Source organism: Cololabis saira, chromosome 20, assembly GCF_033807715.1.
Source record: "Cololabis saira isolate AMF1-May2022 chromosome 20, fColSai1.1, whole genome shotgun sequence".
Taxonomy (NCBI): domain Eukaryota; kingdom Metazoa; phylum Chordata; class Actinopteri; order Beloniformes; family Belonidae; genus Cololabis; species Cololabis saira.
Window position 1 is genome coordinate 427,248 of NC_084606.1, and position 21,136 is coordinate 448,383.

The window sequence follows — 21,136 nt, forward strand, 5'->3', positions numbered from 1 at the left end:
GTTTGGCGTCTCCTTTGGACAAAAGCGGTAGTGATTTACCAGTAGTGTGGCAGGGTTCCTACCATGCTCCCCAAAGTTACATAGTGAGATACAGACCCCTCAGACCATGACAGAGGTTCATTAAACCTGTTGGAAGTTGATGTACCATCACAATGACTCTGGAAATATTATATTAAGGTGGAAAAGTTACATAGTGTCGCTTTAAATAAATGCCTCAAACATTAACGGAAAGTTAGAAATAATACCACAGGTCGAAAATACTACTAAAGCACTCTCAAACCCGACCATTCATTACTTTCTAAACTAAGAAATAAGCATTTAGCAGAACGTTTAGGAAACGGGCATTTCTCCATAGAAATGAATAGGAGCCCGCGGTAAAACCAGAGTTACACGGTTACCGGACTAAACAACATGTAAATAACACCAGCGGATGAGATTACAACATAAATACAGACATAAAATGATGTACTTACATTGTCATCAACGCACACGTACACACAAAGAATAAAATATTTCAAACTGAAAGTCAAGTCATGAATGTGCGCAGGTGCGTGGCACGTCACCGCTGACGTCGCTGACGTCTCAACGCTGACCGCAGCAGGGAGTTTTCCACAGACGTGAATTCAGCAAGATGGACCAGTGTGAGGACGGAAAGGACGGAATCCCTCCCTCTAAAACCTCTCTGTGTGGGGAACATGAGAGTCGGAGCAAAGCTCAGAGGTGAGATGAGCATCTCTAACTGTCCCTGACTCTTCTGCATGTCAGAGCTCAAGACTCACATCACCAAACATCATTATTACAGGAATCAACCTGGACCTGGACCTGGACCTGGACCTGGACCTGGACCTGGATCTGGACCTGGATCTGGATCTGGACCTGGACCTGGACCTGGACCTGGACTTGAAGCTGAAGCTGAAACTGATCATGAACCAAGCTGTGTGTCCTTGAAGAGCGACCACTCAAGGGGCTGGTTATTTGACTTTAAGAACTGGTTTATTAACTTTAAAGGAGACCAACATTCTTCTTCAGAGAGGTGAGATGTATTTAAATGCATTAAATGTATTTAAACCAGTCCTCATGTTAGGAAATGTCCCCATGTTTCTTCCTGAGTAGATCGTGTAGTCCTGGACCCCTGTGGTCCTCCATCACCTGATGGTGATCTGAGCTTCCTCCTCATAAATCTCCATCTCCTTTCAGGAGATTTTTCCTCTGGTTGACACATCGGGAGGTCTCACCTTCCAGAGGACTGATCCTGGTGATGGTCCAGAGTTCCTCTTACTGATCCTGGTGATGGTCCAGAGTTCCTCTTACTGATCCTGGTGATGATCCAGAGTTCCTCTTACTGATCCTGATCATGCTCCAGAGTGTCAGGACTGGTGTGGTGAAGACCCAGATGCAGGAGAGCGAGGCAGGAGTTCAACAAAAATCAGGGTTTATTCCACAAAAGGCAAGAACCAAAAACCAAAAGTGCTGCTTGGCAGGATCAAAAAACTAACACAGGAACAGGAATCAAAAACAGGACACATGGAGGGAAGCACAGTACGGAACCACAAGGAGCGAGGGAATGACAAGACCAGATATACACAGGGGATAACGAGACACAGGTGCAGACAATCAGGGCAGGTGGGACACAGGCGGGGCAAAACAGAAACAAACTGGGGGAAATGTCAACCACTGACACAGAGTTCCTCAGCTGCTTCATGTCTCCATCAGTTGTCCATCTTCTTGATCTCTAACATTTCTTGGAGCAGAACTGGATTTTGTGAATGTGTGAATGAGCAGAGCTCTCACTGAGGTCACATGTTCTCGTCGGATCAGCAGGACTAGTAAACCTTCACCACCACCAGCCCTCTGGTGGACTGTCCTCATCCAAACAGGACTTCATGGACATTCAGCTGGTGTTTGTCTCTGTCAGGACAGACATGATGTGAGCTAATTCTTCCTGGTTCCTCCACAGAGTGGACCAGCAGATCTCAGAGTCCCCCAGTGGTCCGTCTGTCCAGCAGCATCAGACACAGCTGGACTCCATCTTTCAGGTCTGTACATGAACAACAACTGCTTCTCCTTCTGTTGTCCTGATGTCCATCTGCATGCTGGTCTCTGGAGACCAGTGGACTGTCAGTCTGTCCATCATGGACCTGATGTTTGTCTACCTGGTTTCAGTCTGGTTGTGTCTTTCATGTGCTCTTCTGTTCCAGCTGCTGGAGGACGACATCGTCATGTTTGTGAAGAACGAGCTGAAGAAGATTCAGAGGGGTCTGAGTCCAGATTACCCAGAATCCCTAGAGCATGTGTTGCTTGGTGAGGATGAAGAGCAGAGGAGCATCAGAGATGCGTTTGTGAAGATCACAGTGAACTTCCTGAGGAGAATGAAGCAGGAGGAGCTGGCTGAGCGTCTGCAGAGCAGTAAGAACATTTCTCTGAACATTTAAGCTGCTGGATAAATAATAATAATAATGACTTAGTTTTATATAGCGCTCTTCAAGGCGCCCAGAGCGCTTTACAGAGATCATTATTCATTCATACACATTCTCACCGGTGGTTTGTTTGTTTGTTTTATTTAGGATCCCCATTAGCATTAGCCACAGCATTTAGGGTTGCCACCCGTCCCGTAAAATACGGAATTGTCCTTTATTTGAGAACAAAATGTTGCGTCCCGTATTTAACTAATACGGGACACGATTTGTACCGTATTTTCATTAACTTTTACACCATATTCTAGTTGAATTATTGAAATAAATTAACCTTTACACCATATTATAGTTGAATTATTGAAATAAATTAACTTTTACACCATATTCTAGTTGAATTATTGAAATAAATTAACTTTTACACCATATTCTATTTGAATTATTGAAATAAATTAACCTTTACACCATATGCTAGTTGAATTATTGAAATAAATTAACTTTTACACCATATTATAGTTGAATTATTGAAATAAATTAACCTTTACACCATATTCTAGTTGAATTATTGAAATAAATTAACTTTTACACCATATTCTAGTTGAATTATTGAAATAAATTAACTTTTACACCATATTCTAATTGAATTATTGAAATAAATTAACTTTTATAACATATTCTTCACCTGTAGGCTATATTACATCTGGGCTGATATGGACATACGTAGCATAGGAGGCTATTTCAGCTGCTATATGGTTGGCTGTCTGTACAGTCATGCAAGTTAAATGCTATTAAAGCACTTTAAACTTTAAATCAAAGCATTTGGTTTTTTCATATAAAATAAACACATTTTTATTCAGTTTAGAAGTTTTGGGGCTTTTTTTTGGCTCCTGCGCTGCTGAAATCAGGGCGTCCCTTATTTCTATTTCTGAAAGGTGGCAACCCTAACAGCATTAGCTATTCTTCCTGGGGTCCGACATACAAACAACACACAAATAAACACTTAATACATACAGACATACATTACACATGACAAAACAATAATAGACACAACTCCCTTAATCACAATCTATACAGAGGATAACCAAATCACCATCATTCTCAGACATACATACATAGAAATGAAATCAAATAAAACACCTTTATAACCAATACCTGCCTGGAATGACCTTATCTAAAATTAAAATTATTTGACCACTTTTCACCTTATTATGATAGGGTTTACACTACCTATAATTATATTTCAGCCTTCACTTTGTTCCCTCTAAATGACAAATCATCATTCATAAAATTTTAAAAGATATTGTTTTAACTGAAACTTGAACCAATCTTTGCTACCTGCATGTGAAATATAAACTGGTATAGAGTTCCATCCAACCATGGCTCTGTAAAAAAAAGTTCTCTGAATCATACCTGTTCTCACCCTTGGTAATATAAACCTGCTTTCTGATGTCATTCTAGTATTGTACCCACGGTGATAAAATGATAATGGAATCTGTCATACAGTTGTTTTGGAGAGCGTGTCACCAGTATATTTCTCAGAAAACTTAACATAACATACGTAGACCTTTGTCTTACAGATAACCAGCCTAGTTTTTTATGCATGCTGGACACATTAGATCTATAAAGACATGATAAGGCACAACGTGCAGCTTTATTTTGTGCCACTTGTAATTTCTTTACATTTTTAACTAAGGTATTAGACCAAACTACAAAACAATAATCTAGTTGCGACAAAACCAAAGCATTCAAAACCTGTCTCCTAACATCTAGAGATAAAAATTTTGAGATTCTTCTCACTAGTGACACGCCTCTTCCCATTTTGCAAACTACAGAATCAATTTGTTTAGACCATAACAAATTATGATCTAAAATTACACCCAAAACCTTTGTCTCATAAACTTGTTCAACAGAAATATTATTTATATTCAATTTCAATATTAGTTCAGGTTTAAATTGATATTTAGAACAAAGCAATATTGATTTTGTTTTGCCAACATTAAGAATTAATTTATTATAACTTATCCATTCAGCTACTACCTTTAATTCCTCCTGCAATATGTCATTCAATTCACCTATTAAAGGAGCAGTAGCATAAATTGTAGAATCATCGGCATATGTAACAATATTAGATTTCTTCAAAACAAAGGGCAATTCATTAATAAATATAGAAAATAATCATTTCCATCTACCGTTGGTGGTAGCTACGTTTGTAGCCACAGCTGCTACGTTTGTAGCCACAGCTGCCCTGCAGACTGACTGAAGCGTGGCTGCCATATCGTGCCAAACGGCCCCTCCGACCACCACCAAACATTCATACACATTCAAACAGGGCAAGGTGGGTAAGGTGTCTAGCCCAAGGACACTACGACAGCAAACTGGGACGGAGCAGGATTCGAACCGCCAACCTTCCGATCATTGGATGACCGCCCCAGAAATAACCCAGAAATAACCCCCCTTAGAGTTGCACCCTCCCTGTACAGGACAGCGTAAATATGTTTGACCAGCCAAAACCACAAGATAACTGGAAGATTGTTCCTGGTTTTCCTCTTCCAGGAAATATTGTCTTGATGGTTCTACAGATTATTGGATCAGATCATCTTCTGGTGTTTTCAAATCCTAAACCTGGAAAATCCACTTCACAGACACCACAGCATAACAAGAACACAACGACCCACAAACCCACAACCCATCAGGGCTGTACTGCCAACATCCTGGTACTAGAAACTCCAGGACCCCAGATGTTCTTGTCCCTTCCACGTCCTGAATGTTCAGAGGTGTTTTGATGGTAAAAGTGATTCTTCTCAATACTGTACAGCTGATCGTAATGTTAGAGTCGATCAGTGTTGGTTCACATCCTGATTCTTTATGAGAAATAAGTTGAACTGTATAAAAACTAATTGCTTTCTTTTTTCCACTTTTATTAAGGTACTTTTGCTGAAGTTTGTAAAAAGCGGCTGAAGTCTAAGCTGAAGGAGAAATACCAGTGTGTGTCTGAGGGGATTGTTAAAGCAGGAAACCCAACCCTTCTGGAGCAGATCTACACGGAGCTTTACATAACAGAGGGAGGGACCGGAGAGGTCAATGATGAACATGAAGTCAGACATATTGAAGCAGCTTCCAGGAAACCAGACAGAGCAGAAACAGCCATCAGACAGGAAGACATCTTTAAACCCCCACCTGGAAGAGATGAACCAATCAGAACAGTGATGACGAAGGGAGTGGCCGGCATCGGGAAAACAGTCCTAACACAGAAGTTCACTCTGGACTGGGCTGAAGGAGCCAACCAGGACATCCAGTTCCTGCTTCCATTCACCTTCAGACAGCTGAATGTGCTGAGAGAGGAGAAGTTCAGCTTGGTGGAACTAGTTCATCACTTCTTCAGTGAAACCAGAGAAATGTGCAGCTTTGAAGAGTTCCAGGTCGTGTTCATCTTTGACGGTCTGGATGAGTGTCGACTTCCTCTGGACTTCCACAACAATGAGGACCTGACTGATGTTACAGAGTCCACCTCACTGGACGTGCTGCTGACAAACCTCATCAGGGGGAACCTGCTTCCTTCTGCTCGTCTCTGGATCACCACACGACCCGCAGCAGCCAATCAGATCCCTCCTGAGTGTGTTGACATGGTGACGGAGGTCAGAGGGTTCACTGACCCACAGAAGGAGGACTACTTCAGGAAGAGGTTCAGAAATAAGAAGCAGAGCAGCAGGATCATCTCCCACATCAAGACATCACGGAGCCTCCACATCATGTGCCACATCCCAGTCTTCTGCTGGATCACTGCTACGGTCCTGGAGAACGTCCTGGAAACCAGAGAGGGAGGAGAGCTGCCCAAGACCCTGACTGAGATGTACATCCACTTCCTGGTGGTCCAGGCCAAACTGAAGAAGGTCAAGTATGATGGAGGAGCTGAGACGGATCCACACTGGAGTCCAGAGAGCAGGAAGATGGTGGAGTCTCTGGGAAAACTGGCTTTTGAGCAGCTGCAGAAAGGAAACCTGATCTTCTATGAACCAGACCTGAGAGAGTGTGGCATCGACGTCAGAGACGCTTCAGTGTACTCAGGAGTGTTCACACAGATCTTTAGAGAGGAGAGCAGGCTGTACCAGGACCAGGTCTTCTGCTTCATCCATCTGAGTGTCCAGGAGTTTCTGGCTGCTCTTCATGTCCATCAGACCTTCATCAACTCTGGAGTCAACCTGCTGGAGGAACAAAGAACCACAAAGACCGACCTCCATCAGAGTGCTGTGGACAAGGCCTTACAGAGTCCAAACGGACACCTGGACTTGTTCCTGCGCTTCCTCCTGGGTCTTTCACTGGAGACCAATCAGAACCTCCTACGAGGTCTGATGACATCAAGCCAAAGAAGTTCACAGAACAATCAGGAAACTATCAAATACATCAAGAAGAAGATCAGTGGGGATCTGTCTGCAGAGAGAAGCATCAACCTGTTCCACTGTCTGAATGAACTGAACGATCGGTCTCTGGTGGAGGAGGTCCAAGAGTCCCTGAGGTCTGGACGTCTCTCCACAGATAAACTGTCTCCTGCTCAGTGGTCAGCTCTGGCCTTCATCTTACTGTCATCAGGAGATCTGGAGGTGTTTGACCTGAAGAAGTTCTCAGCTTCAGAGGAGGCTCTACGGAGGCTGCTGCCGGTGGTCAAAGCCACCAAGAAAGTTCTGTAAGTACCAACAGACACATGTTGGACCTCTGGAGTGGAGGCTAGTTTCTGGCTACGTCTGGTTTTACCTCCACATTTTATGTTTTCTTCACTTGTTCGGGGTCTTTTTTTCAGCACAACCTCACATGAGTGAGTTTGCACTAGTTCTTTCATTTCCAGAGACTTTAATGTCACACTGGACCTAAAAGACCAACAGAATAGGTGGAGACACAACTACATTTTCTTCCACAACAGTGAAATAACCTGGTTGTTCTTCTTTTCTTCCGTCTGCAGACTGAGTGGCTGTAACCTCTCAGAGGACATCTGTCCACTTCTGTCCTCAGTTCTCAGCTCTCAGTCCTCCAGTCTGACAGAACTGGACCTGAGCAACAACCACCTGCAGGATTCTGGACTGAAGAAGCTGTGTCCTGGACTGGAGAGTCCACACTGTCACCTGGAGTCTCTCAGGTCAGGATTCATTCAAGTATTTTCCTGCTGACTCCCTTGCAGCAGATAATTCACTCCACACAGAAATCAAAGGTTTAAACCTCAGTGCGGTCTAATCAGTACCATATTATTGATTCTAGATTAATGTAATCTTGATTAAGTTATGGGAACGACACTTTCTCTCCATCTTTCTGGATGTTAGCTTTAAAACCTGCAGTTGGGAATTAAACCACGGGGCCGACCTGCTCTAACCTTTGACCTTCTGTTCCTGAGGGACGACACCGTCCAACGTTGTTGACACTGAAGCTGTAGTTCTGTCAACAACATCATCCAGCTGTGCAGCAGCAGGATTCAGGATTCCAGCAGAATATCTCCTTTCACATGTTGATTCCCTGGAGAAATCCAGGATTACTGCGTTTAGCGACGCTGGGTCACTACAACCCACTGATGACTGTTACCATGACGATGAAGGATGAGGGAGTGGTGCTGGATGACCATCAGCTGAGCTGACTGTCGATCAGTCATGTTACAAATACATGTAATGTTTTCTATAAACTCTCCTGACGTGACACATTCACCGTCCTCAGAATTGTTGTGGACGTGAAATCAACCATGAGCTGGTTTTTGCAGCCTCTAGCGGCCAGTCGTGGAACTGCAGCGAGTCAGAGTTCCTCATGAGGAGTGAGATGGTCGGCGCTTGGTCTCCACCTGGACAGCCAGCGGTGAAGGACAACATGCCGTCAAACATGTCACTGGTCAGATTTGAGGTCCAGAGAAAACTCCGGAGTCCCACATTGTTTTGGTAGAGTTACACAGCGGTACCACACTAACTTAGTGTTTTAGTGGCCAGGTGCGTACCCCCAGTTCACGGCAGTAAACATGTGACCAAACCCAGAAATGGAGCGCTAATCAGTGATGCAGACAGGAGAGACGCGCTACGACACACAGGCTGCAACAGGAAGTGATGCAGAACGCCCTGCAGCGTCATGAAGACGTGGTATCTGTCAGAAGCTGCATCAACTTGACCGTCAGATTTTATCCTCTGGTCAAAAGCAGAACGTGAAGAATCATCCAGAAACACTGGAGGAGGAACCAAGGGTTCTTCATCCCACATCCTCACACTTTGGAGGTGGAACCTCCGTCTGTACAGCTGTGTGTCCACATATCCGTCCGTCCAGGTGAACATTTCCTATTTGGACCAGGATGAGCCGACGTCTTCCAGTCCGGTTTTCCTGCTCATCACAGTTCTGAGACTGTCCTTGTCAAAGTGTTCAATGACATCCACATAAATGCAGACTGTGGAGGAACCACAGTGCCGGTACTATTGGACCTCAGCGCAGCATCGGCTACCGTTGTTATAGTATTTTACTAGAGCCACTGGAGAACTGGGTCGGACTTTATGGACCAATACTTGACTGGTTTGAGTCTCACTTAAAGGACAGTGACTACTTTGTGTCAACATGTAACTTTACATCAGAATCAACATAAATTAAATGTGGGCTTCCCCAAGGTTCTATCCTAGGACCCTCGTATTTAACATCTACAAGCTTCTGCTAGCTCAGGTAATGATAAACAACAAGATAAGTTACCATAACTATGCAGATGACACACAGATGTACATTTCAATGTCACCAGGAGACAATGAGCTCATACAAGTGTTGAGTAGATGCAGAGAACAGATAAATAAATGGATGTGGGATAATGTTCTTCAGGTGAACACAAACAAAACTGAACTATTAGTTTTTGGACCAGAAGAACAGCGTTTAAGAGTCGGCACACAGCTTTAGGTGTTACAGCTACAAACCACTGATGAGACCTGAAATTCTGGTGTAGTCGTGGACTCAGACCTGAAATCTGGGTGTAGTCATGGACTCAGACCTGAAATCTGGGTGTAGTCATGGACTCAGACCTGAAATCTGAGTGCAGTCATGGACTCAGACCTGAAATCTGAGTGCAGTCATGGACTCAGACCTGAAGTCTGGGTGCAGTCATGGACTCAGACCTGGACCTTCAGAGACATTAAAACATGTACAAAGTCGTCCTTCTATCACCTGAAGAACATCTCCAGGATCAAGGACTGATGTCTCTGCAGGACCTTGAAGAATTCATCCATGTTTATCTTCAGTGGACTTGATTCCGGCAACGGCGTCTCCGCAGGTCTGACTAGATGTCAATCAGACAGCTGATCCAGAACGCTGCTGGTTCTCACCAGAACCAAGAAGGTGGACACATCAGTCCAGTTCTGAGATCTTTACACGGCCTCCCTGGACCTCAGAGAATGGACTCTAAAATACTTATGGTAGTTTAAAAATCACTGAATGGTTCAGGACCAAAATACATCAGAAACCTGTTGTTGCCATAGCAACCACCCAGACCTCTCAGGTGTCCTGGTTCAGGTCTGCTCTGTTCTCAGCTTCAGAGGAGGCTCTACGGAGGCTGCTGCCGGTGGTCAAAGCCACCAAGAAAGTTCTGTAAGTACCAACAGACACATGTTGGACCTCTGGAGTGGAGGCTAGTTTCTGGCTACGTCTGGTTTTACCTCCACATTTTATGTTTTCTTCACTTGTTCGGGGTCTTTTTTTCAGCACAACCTCACATGAGTGAGTTTGCACTAGTTCTTTCATTTCCAGAGACTTTAATGTCACACTGGACCTAAAAGACCAACAGAATAGGTGGAGACACAACTACATTTTCTTCCACAACAGTGAAATAACCTGGTTGTTCTTCTTTTCTTCCGTCTGCAGACTGAGTGGCTGTAACCTCTCAGAGGACATCTGTCCACTTCTGTCCTCAGTTCTCAGCTCTCAGTCCTCCAGTCTGACAGAACTGGACCTGAGCAACAACCACCTGCAGGATTCTGGACTGAAGAAGCTGTGTCCTGGACTGGAGAGTCCACACTGTCACCTGGAGTCTCTCAGGTCAGGATTCATTCAAGTATTTTCCTGCTGACTCCCTTGCAGCAGATAATTCACTCCACACAGAAATCAAAGGTTTAAACCTCAGTGCGGTCTAATCAGTACCATATTATTGATTCTAGATTAATGTAATCTTGATTAAGTTATGGGAACGACACTTTCTCTCCATCTTTCTGGATGTTAGCTTTAAAACCTGCAGTTGGGAATTAAACCACGGGGCCGACCTGCTCTAACCTTTGACCTTCTGTTCCTGAGGGACGACACCGTCCAACGTTGTTGACACTGAAGCTGTAGTTCTGTCAACAACATCATCCAGCTGTGCAGCAGCAGGATTCAGGATTCCAGCAGAATATCTCCTTTCACATGTTGATTCCCTGGAGAAATCCAGGATTACTGCGTTTAGCGACGCTGGGTCACTACAACCCACTGATGACTGTTACCATGACGATGAAGGATGAGGGAGTGGTGCTGGATGACCATCAGCTGAGCTGACTGTCGATCAGTCATGTTACAAATACATGTAATGTTTTCTATAAACTCTCCTGACGTGACACATTCACCGTCCTCAGAATTGTTGTGGACGTGAAATCAACCATGAGCTGGTTTTTGCAGCCTCTAGCGGCCAGTCGTGGAACTGCAGCGAGTCAGAGTTCCTCATGAGGAGTGAGATGGTCGGCGCTTGGTCTCCACCTGGACAGCCAGCGGTGAAGGACAACATGCCGTCAAACATGTCACTGGTCAGATTTGAGGTCCAGAGAAAACTCCGGAGTCCCACATTGTTTTGGTAGAGTTACACAGCGGTACCACACTAACTTAGTGTTTTAGTGGCCAGGTGCGTACCCCCAGTTCACGGCAGTAAACATGTGACCAAACCCAGAAATGGAGCGCTAATCAGTGATGCAGACAGGAGAGACGCGCTACGACACACAGGCTGCAACAGGAAGTGATGCAGAACGCCCTGCAGCGTCATGAAGACGTGGTATCTGTCAGAAGCTGCATCAACTTGACCGTCAGATTTTATCCTCTGGTCAAAAGCAGAACGTGAAGAATCATCCAGAAACACTGGAGGAGGAACCAAGGGTTCTTCATCCCACATCCTCACACTTTGGAGGTGGAACCTCCGTCTGTACAGCTGTGTGTCCACATATCCGTCCGTCCAGGTGAACATTTCCTATTTGGACCAGGATGAGCCGACGTCTTCCAGTCCGGTTTTCCTGCTCATCACAGTTCTGAGACTGTCCTTGTCAAAGTGTTCAATGACATCCACATAAATGCAGACTGTGGAGGAACCACAGTGCCGGTACTATTGGACCTCAGCGCAGCATCGGCTACCGTTGTTATAGTATTTTACTAGAGCCACTGGAGAACTGGGTCGGACTTTATGGACCAATACTTGACTGGTTTGAGTCTCACTTAAAGGACAGTGACTACTTTGTGTCAACATGTAACTTTACATCAGAATCAACATAAATTAAATGTGGGCTTCCCCAAGGTTCTATCCTAGGACCCTCGTATTTAACATCTACAAGCTTCTGCTAGCTCAGGTAATGATAAACAACAAGATAAGTTACCATAACTATGCAGATGACACACAGATGTACATTTCAATGTCACCAGGAGACAATGAGCTCATACAAGTGTTGAGTAGATGCAGAGAACAGATAAATAAATGGATGTGGGATAATGTTCTTCAGGTGAACACAAACAAAACTGAACTATTAGTTTTTGGACCAGAAGAACAGCGTTTAAGAGTCGGCACACAGCTTTAGGTGTTACAGCTACAAACCACTGATGAGACCTGAAATTCTGGTGTAGTCGTGGACTCAGACCTGAAATCTGGGTGTAGTCATGGACTCAGACCTGAAATCTGGGTGTAGTCATGGACTCAGACCTGAAATCTGAGTGCAGTCATGGACTCAGACCTGAAATCTGAGTGCAGTCATGGACTCAGACCTGAAGTCTGGGTGCAGTCATGGACTCAGACCTGGACCTTCAGAGACATTAAAACATGTACAAAGTCGTCCTTCTATCACCTGAAGAACATCTCCAGGATCAAGGACTGATGTCTCTGCAGGACCTTGAAGAATTCATCCATGTTTATCTTCAGTGGACTTGATTCCGGCAACGGCGTCTCCGCAGGTCTGACTAGATGTCAATCAGACAGCTGATCCAGAACGCTGCTGGTTCTCACCAGAACCAAGAAGGTGGACACATCAGTCCAGTTCTGAGATCTTTACACGGCCTCCCTGGACCTCAGAGAATGGACTCTAAAATACTTATGGTAGTTTAAAAATCACTGAATGGTTCAGGACCAAAATACATCAGAAACCTGTTGTTGCCATAGCAACCACCCAGACCTCTCAGGTGTCCTGGTTCAGGTCTGCTCTGTGTCCCCAGAAACAGAACCAGAACCAAACATGGAGGAGCAGCATTCAGCTTCTATGCTCCACAGATCTGGAACAAACGTCCAGAAACCTGCAGGAACTAGAACCCTCAGTTCCTTTGAATCAAGTTAAAACTCGTTAGTTTACAGCATTTGACGGGTTATTGAAACTATTCTGAATTTAACTTTAAACAATGATAATATTATTTCTTAATTGTAAATCTAGTTTAAGTCTAACCGACAGAAGCAGAAGCTTTACTGAAGACACAACTACATACATACATACATACATACATACATACATACATACATACATACATACATACATACATACATACATACATACATACATACATACATACATACATACATACATACATACATACATACATACATACATACATGCATACATACATACATACATACATACATACATTTACTGAAGACACAACTACAACTACACAACTACGACCAGCAGAACAGTTGGAGACACAACTACATTTTCTTCCATAACAGTGAAATAACCTGGTTGTTGTTCTTTTCTTCCGTCTGCAGACTGAGTGGCTGTAACCTCTCAGAGGACATCTGTCCACTTCTGTCCTCATTTCTCAGCTCTCAGTCCTCCAGTCTGACAGAACTGGACCTGAGCAACAACGACCTGCAGGATTCTGGACTGGAGCAGCTGTGTCCTGGACTGGAGAGTCCACACTGTCACCTGGAGTCTCTCAGGTTAGGATTCATTCAAGTCTTCTTCAGGTCCAGTGAACATGCTGCTAAACGTGTCTGCAGCAGGACACTTGAGCAGAGGACATGCAGCAGACCTGTGTTGTGTGTCTGCAGGCTGTCAGGCTGTCTGATCTCAGAGGAAGGAAGTTCTTCTCTGGTCTCAGCTCTGACCTCCAACCCATCCCACCTGAGAGAGCTGGACCTGAGCTACAACCATCCACGGGAGTCAGCAGGGAAGCTTCTGTCTAGACTGGAGGATCCCCGCTGGAGACTGGACACTCTCAGGTAGGACACTCTCAGGTAGGACACTCAGGTAGGACACGCTCAGGTAGGACACTCTCAGGTAGGACACTTTCAGGTAGGACACTCTCAGGTAGGACACTCTCAGGTAGGACACTCTCAGGTAGGACACCCTCAGGTAGGACACTCTCAGGTAGGACACTCTCAGGTAGGACACTCTCAGGTAGGACACACTCAGGTAGGACACACTCAGATAGGACATTCTCAGGTAGGACACTCTCAAGTAGGAGTCTCTCAGGTAGGACACCCTCAGGTAGGACACTCTCAGGTAGGACACTCTCAGGTAGGACACTCTCAGGTAGGACACACTCAGGTAGGACACTCTCAGGTAGGACACTCTCAGGTAAGACACTCTCAGGTAGGACACTCTCAGTTGGACAGTCTCAGGTAGGACCCTCTCAGGTAGGACACTCTCAGGTAGGACACACTCAGGTAGGACACTCTCAGTTGGACACTCTCAGGTAGGACACTCTCAGGTAGGACACTCTCAGGTAGGACATTAGGGCTGCAGCTATCCAATATTTTAGTAATTGAGTATTCTACTGAAAATTCCATCAATTTATTGAGTAATCGGATAAAACATATTTTTGTTTAGTGAAAGAGCAATTATAAATATACATTAAAGCTGCAAGCAGCTATAAACGGGCCCTCCACACTTGTGCTCGTTCAGGCTGCAGTGGAAGCTTGTATGACTTGCATGTAGATTCTTCAGAACTGGACATTTAGCAGATGACACCACCCACGACTCTCTATGTCAAACCATTCAAAAGTTATAGCATAAAATAGGGACCACCAATCAGAAGAAGGGGCGGGGCTAATTTGCATAAATTATGTTCAAGGACTTAAAACCGAGTCAGATGACACCACCCACGAGTCTTTATGTCAAACCATTCAAAATGTATGGCAGAAAATAGGAACTATCAAATATGGACCAATCAGATGAAGGGGGGGGGGCACGCTTTTTGGTGTCTATCGTCGCCACAGTAACGCTTTTGACTGAGAAAAGTAATGTGCGTCGTCGCAGGATGGAGACGCACATTTTGATGTATAACACACCTGGGTGCACGTTAAGGTTCGGGCCGCATTAACGGCCGAAGGAATGGCATAGATTGCGCCAAAATTACACAATTAATTCAAAATAGCCGACTCCCTGTTCAGTTTCGGCCATGGCGCCAAGAGACTTTTCTTTAAGTTGCGATATGATACAGGTGTGTACCGATTTTCGTGCATGTACATCAAACTGTATTGTAGGGCTTGAGGCACAAAGTTTTCTAGGGGGCGCTGTTGAGCTATTAGGCCACGCCCATTAATGCAAACCATTAAATATCACATTTTTCGCCAGGCCTGGCTTGGTGCAAAATTTGGTGACTTTGGAGGCACTTTTAGGGGGAAGGCCCTCATTTCGTCGGAAGAAAGAAAGAAAAAACCAGGGGCCTCATCTATAAACAGTGGTGGGCAAGTTACATCCAAAATATAATACATTATATATTACTAGTTACTGTCATTTGAAAGTAATTAGTTACATTACAATATTACTATATCTGAATTGTAATGCGTTACACTACTTGTGTATTACTTTTGAGTTACTTTCAACAAAATAGCAAAAAAAGATACATCTTGTCCCACTGGCAGATTTTTCTACTTATTTCAAGTGAAAATTTACTTGAAACAGGTGAAAATTGTCAAATAAGTTATTTTTCTGGTGTTATTTTTCTGGTGATGACTCTAAATGTTGAAAAAGCAGTAAAACCACATTCATTGTTGAAATGACATAAGGGATGGAAAGGAGGGATGGCAGTTTTACAGGGGGGATGATTTGGACCGTTTTTATTTCAGGGGGGATGATTTGGACCGTTTTTATTTCAGGGATGATTTGGACCGTTTTTATTTCAGGGGGGATGATTTGGACCGTTTTTATTTCAGGGGGGGGGGGGGTGATTTGGACCGTTTTAATTTCAGGGGGGGTGCCATCACATCACCCCTCATCCCCCCTCAAGTCGAATACTGCTCACACGGAACTCAGAACTTCTTCATAAATACCTCCCAGAGAGAAAAAAAACACCAGCAAGCTAACAAACAAACCAATAAAGCTCTCAGAGTTAACAAATCGAACCAGCAATCAACAACTCGCAGCTGTTTTAACCTCTCCTCCTGATGGGCTGCAGGTGTGGTTTAAGGCTGATTTATGGTTCCGCGTTACACCAACGCAGGCCATACGCCGTGGGTTACGCGAACTACTGCGTACCCTACGGCGAAAGCTCTGCGTCGATTTAACGCGGGACCATAAATCCGCTCTCACAGCGCGACTGACTGTGAGCCCGGCTCTCGCTGCGCGCAGCTCCTCGCAGACTCCGCGCTCATATATATTTAATAAATGTATAAAGCCCATATATTAATAAAGCCTCACTTGGCTGAGCCCTAACGCTGTGACCATGGTAGATTTAAGTTACACGCGGACACGCCGCACTGTTGACTTTTCCCTGCCGGCTCTGCTCACTGAACAGTCCCCACACAAACAGTGTCCAGCGGCGCTACGTTCCGCCGCGCCGCGTTCCCAACGCTTTTTTCTGTTGTCGGGATGTCTCGCGGACGCGGTGTTGGTGAATTCTTTAAAAAACAACAGCTAAACGGGTTAAAATGCGTTGTAACGCGCGTTACTTAGATTGTAACGAGTAAAATATTACCGAAAATGTATTAGTAATGCGTTATATTACTGCGTTACAGCAAATAGTAATACATTACTGTAATTGCGTTACTTTTGTAACGCGTTACCCCCAACACTGTCTATAAAGCTTGCTTGCGCAGAAAAAGCGCCTGAAAGTTGCGGAAGCCGCCATCTACGCAAAGCCTCGGATCTAAAAAGAAAAAACTAACCGAAAAATCTGCTTATCTTTACGGCAACCGGGACCCTCCCGTAAGAATTTACTTAAGACACGGGGAACTGGCGATGCAGGCTGTGAGGTGGTGAAATGAAGCCTGATTCATGTCATACTCTTAATAATGTCATCACATATCACAACATATATCAGACTTAAAATAATAAAATAATAAAATAAAATAAAATAGCGCTGATCGTGTCCTGTGTGTGAAGCTCAGTCACTCTGGTGCTGCTGGAGCTGCAGCCGCGGTGCAGGACACGCCGGGAACCTCCTCACACCCACCGCTTTAGGACAGAACAAATGAGGGGCTGCATTTAGGGAGCCCCACGGAGCCCCTAAAGGGACTCAGATTTTTTTTCATATATATGAGTTTTGCGCGCGCGTGAAACCTTTACGTGCGGGTGTAAGCCTAAATTAGGGTCCCGCGTTAAAACGACGCAGAGTCTACGGCGTAGGGTACGCGGCGACGCGCACCTACGCCGTAGGGTCTGCGTTGGTGTAACGCAGAACCATAAACCCCCCCTGAGCAGTTCTGAGGGGAGACGGGAGAGGAGGAGGAGGAGCGGGGGGTGAAGCGGGGCTGCCGGGCCGTTTTCGTATCGCTTTCATACAGTGTCTTGATAATTTGCAATTTAAGGCTGAGCCTACCGTTAGTTTTTAAACTGTAAAAAGTAAGGGAAAAAAATGATTTTGAAAAGACGGGGGGACGTGTGTCCCCCTGTTGCGCCGGGGAACTCACAGCGTTTAGCGCAGCAACGGCGTGCTGCCACTCACTCGCTTTATTTTATTGTATACTATTTATATACTTATTCTAACTTTTACTGTGACCACCAAATAATGTGGTTTTCCTGTCCTCCACATCATCTACAACATCTAGGTCTCCGTGAAAGTCAGTGTCACGTGCTGGACACCCTCTCATTCATTCTGACGCCAAACAGGCTGCAGGAAGACACTGAACATGCTCAGTAGGCTCATCCATATGCATTTATGGGCGTGTAGAGGGCGGGATATGAGGCGGATTCACCTGCGCAACCTTCCAGCTGGACTGTGCGAACATTGCGTGCAAATGTGCGTGCACGCGGTTTTATAGATCCGGATCTTTTTTTGCGCCCGCCATTTTCGGCTTTTGGGTGTACGTGCACTTTTAGTATGAATCCTACGCACTCCATTTTAAATGAGGCCCCAGAACATTTCCTACAGATACAATAGGGCCTTAAGCGTAAGCGCTCGGGCCCTAATAGGATGTTAGATGTTAATTGACATTACTAAAACTAAATTATATAATCCAGTAGGTTCATGGCTGTGCATTTAAAAACCCTGAACACCAGTTGACCAAATTCACTGCCTTCCATCAAAAAAGTATGGATCTTACCAAGAAATGTTCTTATTTCTAACCTAAAAATGCCATTACACCTGATAACACACATCACTTAAAAGCTTAGCTGTTATTCCCACGTGTTTCAATTGAACTTTCATTTGTGTCAAGCAAATGTTAAGTTCTAGTTAAGTTTCAAGTTAAAGTCTTGATAAGATTTTGAGTTTTGGCAGTGTTAAAAAAAAATGATGAGCCCTGCTGTATTGGAGCACATTAGCCACTAGCGCTACATGATATTTTATCCATCAATGAATACAGAGATACAATTGAAAACTACCCAGTTAGCTTTATTACGTTTTTATTATTCACCCTCATCTCTCTACAGCTCTGTGTTTTTACAGAATAAATGTGTTAGTCGCATCGACAGTCGTCATAATTAATAGAAACCCAGCCCTCCACAGGGCTAACGTTATGTTAGCAAGGTACTGTAACGTTAATCTCATTAATTAGCGCTACTTTAACTTAATTTTACCGTGTCTGGGGTGACGGTCCTCCCTCTGGGAGTAACCAGGGTGTTGGTGGAGAAGCTGCAGCGTTGAGGACGTACTGTTGTTGTATCAGCTCTGTCTTACAGTCAGTACTGGAGTTGAGGGGGGATGAGGGGAGATGGCATCCCCCCTGAAATAAAAACGGTCCAAATCATCCCCCCCTGAAATGAAAACGGTCCAAATCATCCCCCCTGAAATAAAAACGGTCCAAATCATCCCCCCCTGAAATAAAAACAGTCAAAGGCCCAATCCCAATACTGAGCTGGTCTGACCCTCCTCCTCCTTCCAGGGTGGAGCCTGCTGGACAACGATGGCTAACACCAGGTCTGAGGAAGTGTAAGTGTGTTTTTATTCAACCATCTTCACTCCTTCATGAGTCCATCAGTGATCAATAACTGATCAATAATAACTGCAGCTGCTTGTTTGTTCTCTCCATCAGATTCCTGTCAACTCACCGTCGACACAAACACAGTCCACAACAAGATCAAACTGTCTGATAACAACAGGAAGATGACACGTGTGGATGAGGATCAGTCATGTCCTGATCATCCAGACAGGTTTGATGATGATCATCAGCTGCTGTGTAGAGAAGTTCTGACGGGTCGCTGTTACTGGGAGGTCCAGTGGAGCAGACATGTTTCTGTATCAGTGAGTTACAGAAGAATCAGCAGGAAAGGAAACTCTGATGACTATAGGTTTGGAAGAAACAATCATTCCTGGAGGCTGGACTGTTATCCAGGTGGTCAGTACCGTGTCTGTCACAATAACAGAGAAACATCCATCACCTCTTCATCTCCACGTCCAGACTCTGGCAGAGCAGCAGTTTACGTGGACGTTCCTGCTGGAACTCTGTCCTTCTATGAAGTCGTCTCTGACAGACTGCTCCACCTCCACACCTTCAACAACAGCTTCTCTGGACCTCTCTGTGCTGGATTTGGACTCTACTGGTCCTGGTCTGGTTCAGTGTCTCTGTGTCCAGTTTAGTCTCCAGAGTCTCCGGTCAGAGAAACTGTCTCTGTTGGATCCTGGACTTGGACTCTGGTTCTGGTTCCTCAGTGTCTCCATGATGATGATGATGATGATGATGATGATGATGATGATGATGAAGGTGATGATGATGATGATGATGATGATGAAGGTGATGATGATGATGATGATGATTGATGATGATGATGAAGGTGATTATAATGATGGAGGTGATGATGAAGGTGGAGATGATGATGATGAAGGTAGTGATGATGATCCATCCATCCATCCATCCATCCATCCATCCAACATCCATCCATCGTCCATCCGTCCATCCATCCACCTCAGCTGATCCTCTCGAGTGACGGAGCTTCTCATCTCTAAGGGAGGAAACTCATCTGTAAGGGAGGAAAATCATCATCTCTAAGGGAGGAAACTCATCTCTAAGGGAGGAAACTCATCTGTAAGGGAGGAAACTCATCTGTAAGGGAGGAAAATCATCATATCTAAGGGAGGAAACTCATCTCTAAGGGAAGAAACTCATCTCTAAGGGAGGAAACTCATCTGTAAGGGAGGAAAATCATCATCTCTAAGGGAGGAAAATCATCATCTCTAAGGGAGGAGACTCATCTCTAAGGGAGGAAACTCATCTCTAATGGAGCGTCCAGCCCTTTGGAGGAAACTCATCTCGGCCGCTTGTATCTGTGATCTTGTCCTGTCGTTCATTACCCAGAGTTCATGGCCATAGGTGAGATTGGGAGCATAGATTGACCGGTAAATTGAGAGCTTCTCCTTTCGACTCAGCTCCTTCTTCCCCACGACGGTCCGGAACACCGACGACGCTGCACCGATCCGTCTGTCAATGTCACCCTTAGTGCTGTCAAACGCGACTGGGTGCTTTGCGTTTACGTGGCTAAACTTGAGCTGCTTCGGTGCTGAGCAAAGTCCTTTCCTCAAAGAAACACACATAACTCTACCTTTATCAATGGTGCAGTCTGGGTGGTTTAGAAATGTAAATTCCTCATTCACTGGATTGACAACTTTCACATGCTCATCCATTTTCATTTCTCCGCTACTCACCGTTCCTCACCAGGCCTGTCCAGCTACAACGGGAGACTACCAGCGTAGCTAAACACGCCCAAACATGGTGACAGCCAATAATCCAGCATATCAAGTATCAACCTTGTGTGATTATGTATATTTCTGCCTTTTATGAAAGCCGACTGGCATTCATCAACAAGTTTTGTTATGTCACAATCCAGATGGTTTGACTATACATGAGCTAACATCTTATAATCTTTACACAAAAGTGTAACTGGCCTCCAATTTTCAAGTGAGTTCATTCTTGTTGGGCTTTGGCAATAAGGTAATGTAAATATAAATGTAATTTATTTATATACCTATAGCTACTTAATCTAATAGCAGACTCTTTGATTTGAAACTTAAACCACTCCCACTTGCTTAAAGGTGATAAATCCAAATCAGAGATCTCTTTAACCAGTTTTTTCACTTCCATGCAAAACTCAGAATTTTCCAGTAAACTATTATTAAACTTCCACACTTTGATATTGTAAAAACAAGGTAAC

At 44.5% G+C, this 21,136-nt stretch overlaps 1 protein-coding gene across 1 annotated transcript; it reads left to right on the forward strand.

Moving 5' to 3' along the window:
• Positions 1-631: 631 nt before the first annotated feature.
• On the forward strand, positions 632-19,730 carry LOC133420889 (NLR family CARD domain-containing protein 3-like). Its single transcript, XM_061710772.1, has 10 exons — positions 632-684; positions 815-1,033; positions 1,958-2,036; positions 2,199-2,406; positions 5,337-7,092; positions 7,366-7,539; positions 13,372-13,545; positions 13,657-13,827; positions 18,874-18,920; positions 19,024-19,730. The coding sequence occupies exons 1-10, from the start codon at positions 632-634 to the stop codon at positions 19,566-19,568; spliced, it is 3,426 nt and encodes a 1,141-aa protein (XP_061566756.1). The 3' UTR covers positions 19,569-19,730.
• The last annotated feature ends 1,406 nt before the right edge of the window (positions 19,731-21,136 follow it).

What these genes read in the sequence shown, in the direction of transcription:
- LOC133420889 (XM_061710772.1), top strand. Translation starts at nt 632, where the DNA reads ATGGACCAGTGTGAGGACGGAAAGGACGGAATCCCTCCCTCTAAAACC. An exon ending in GGCTGAGCGTCTGCAGAGCA is followed by an intron (nt 2,407 to 5,336) that starts GTAAGAACATTT and finishes ACTTTTATTAAG; the next exon opens with GTACTTTTGCTGAAGTTTGT. An exon ending in TGGAGACTGGACACTCTCAG is followed by an intron (nt 13,828 to 18,873) that starts GTAGGACACTCT and finishes TCCTCCTTCCAG; the next exon opens with GGTGGAGCCTGCTGGACAAC.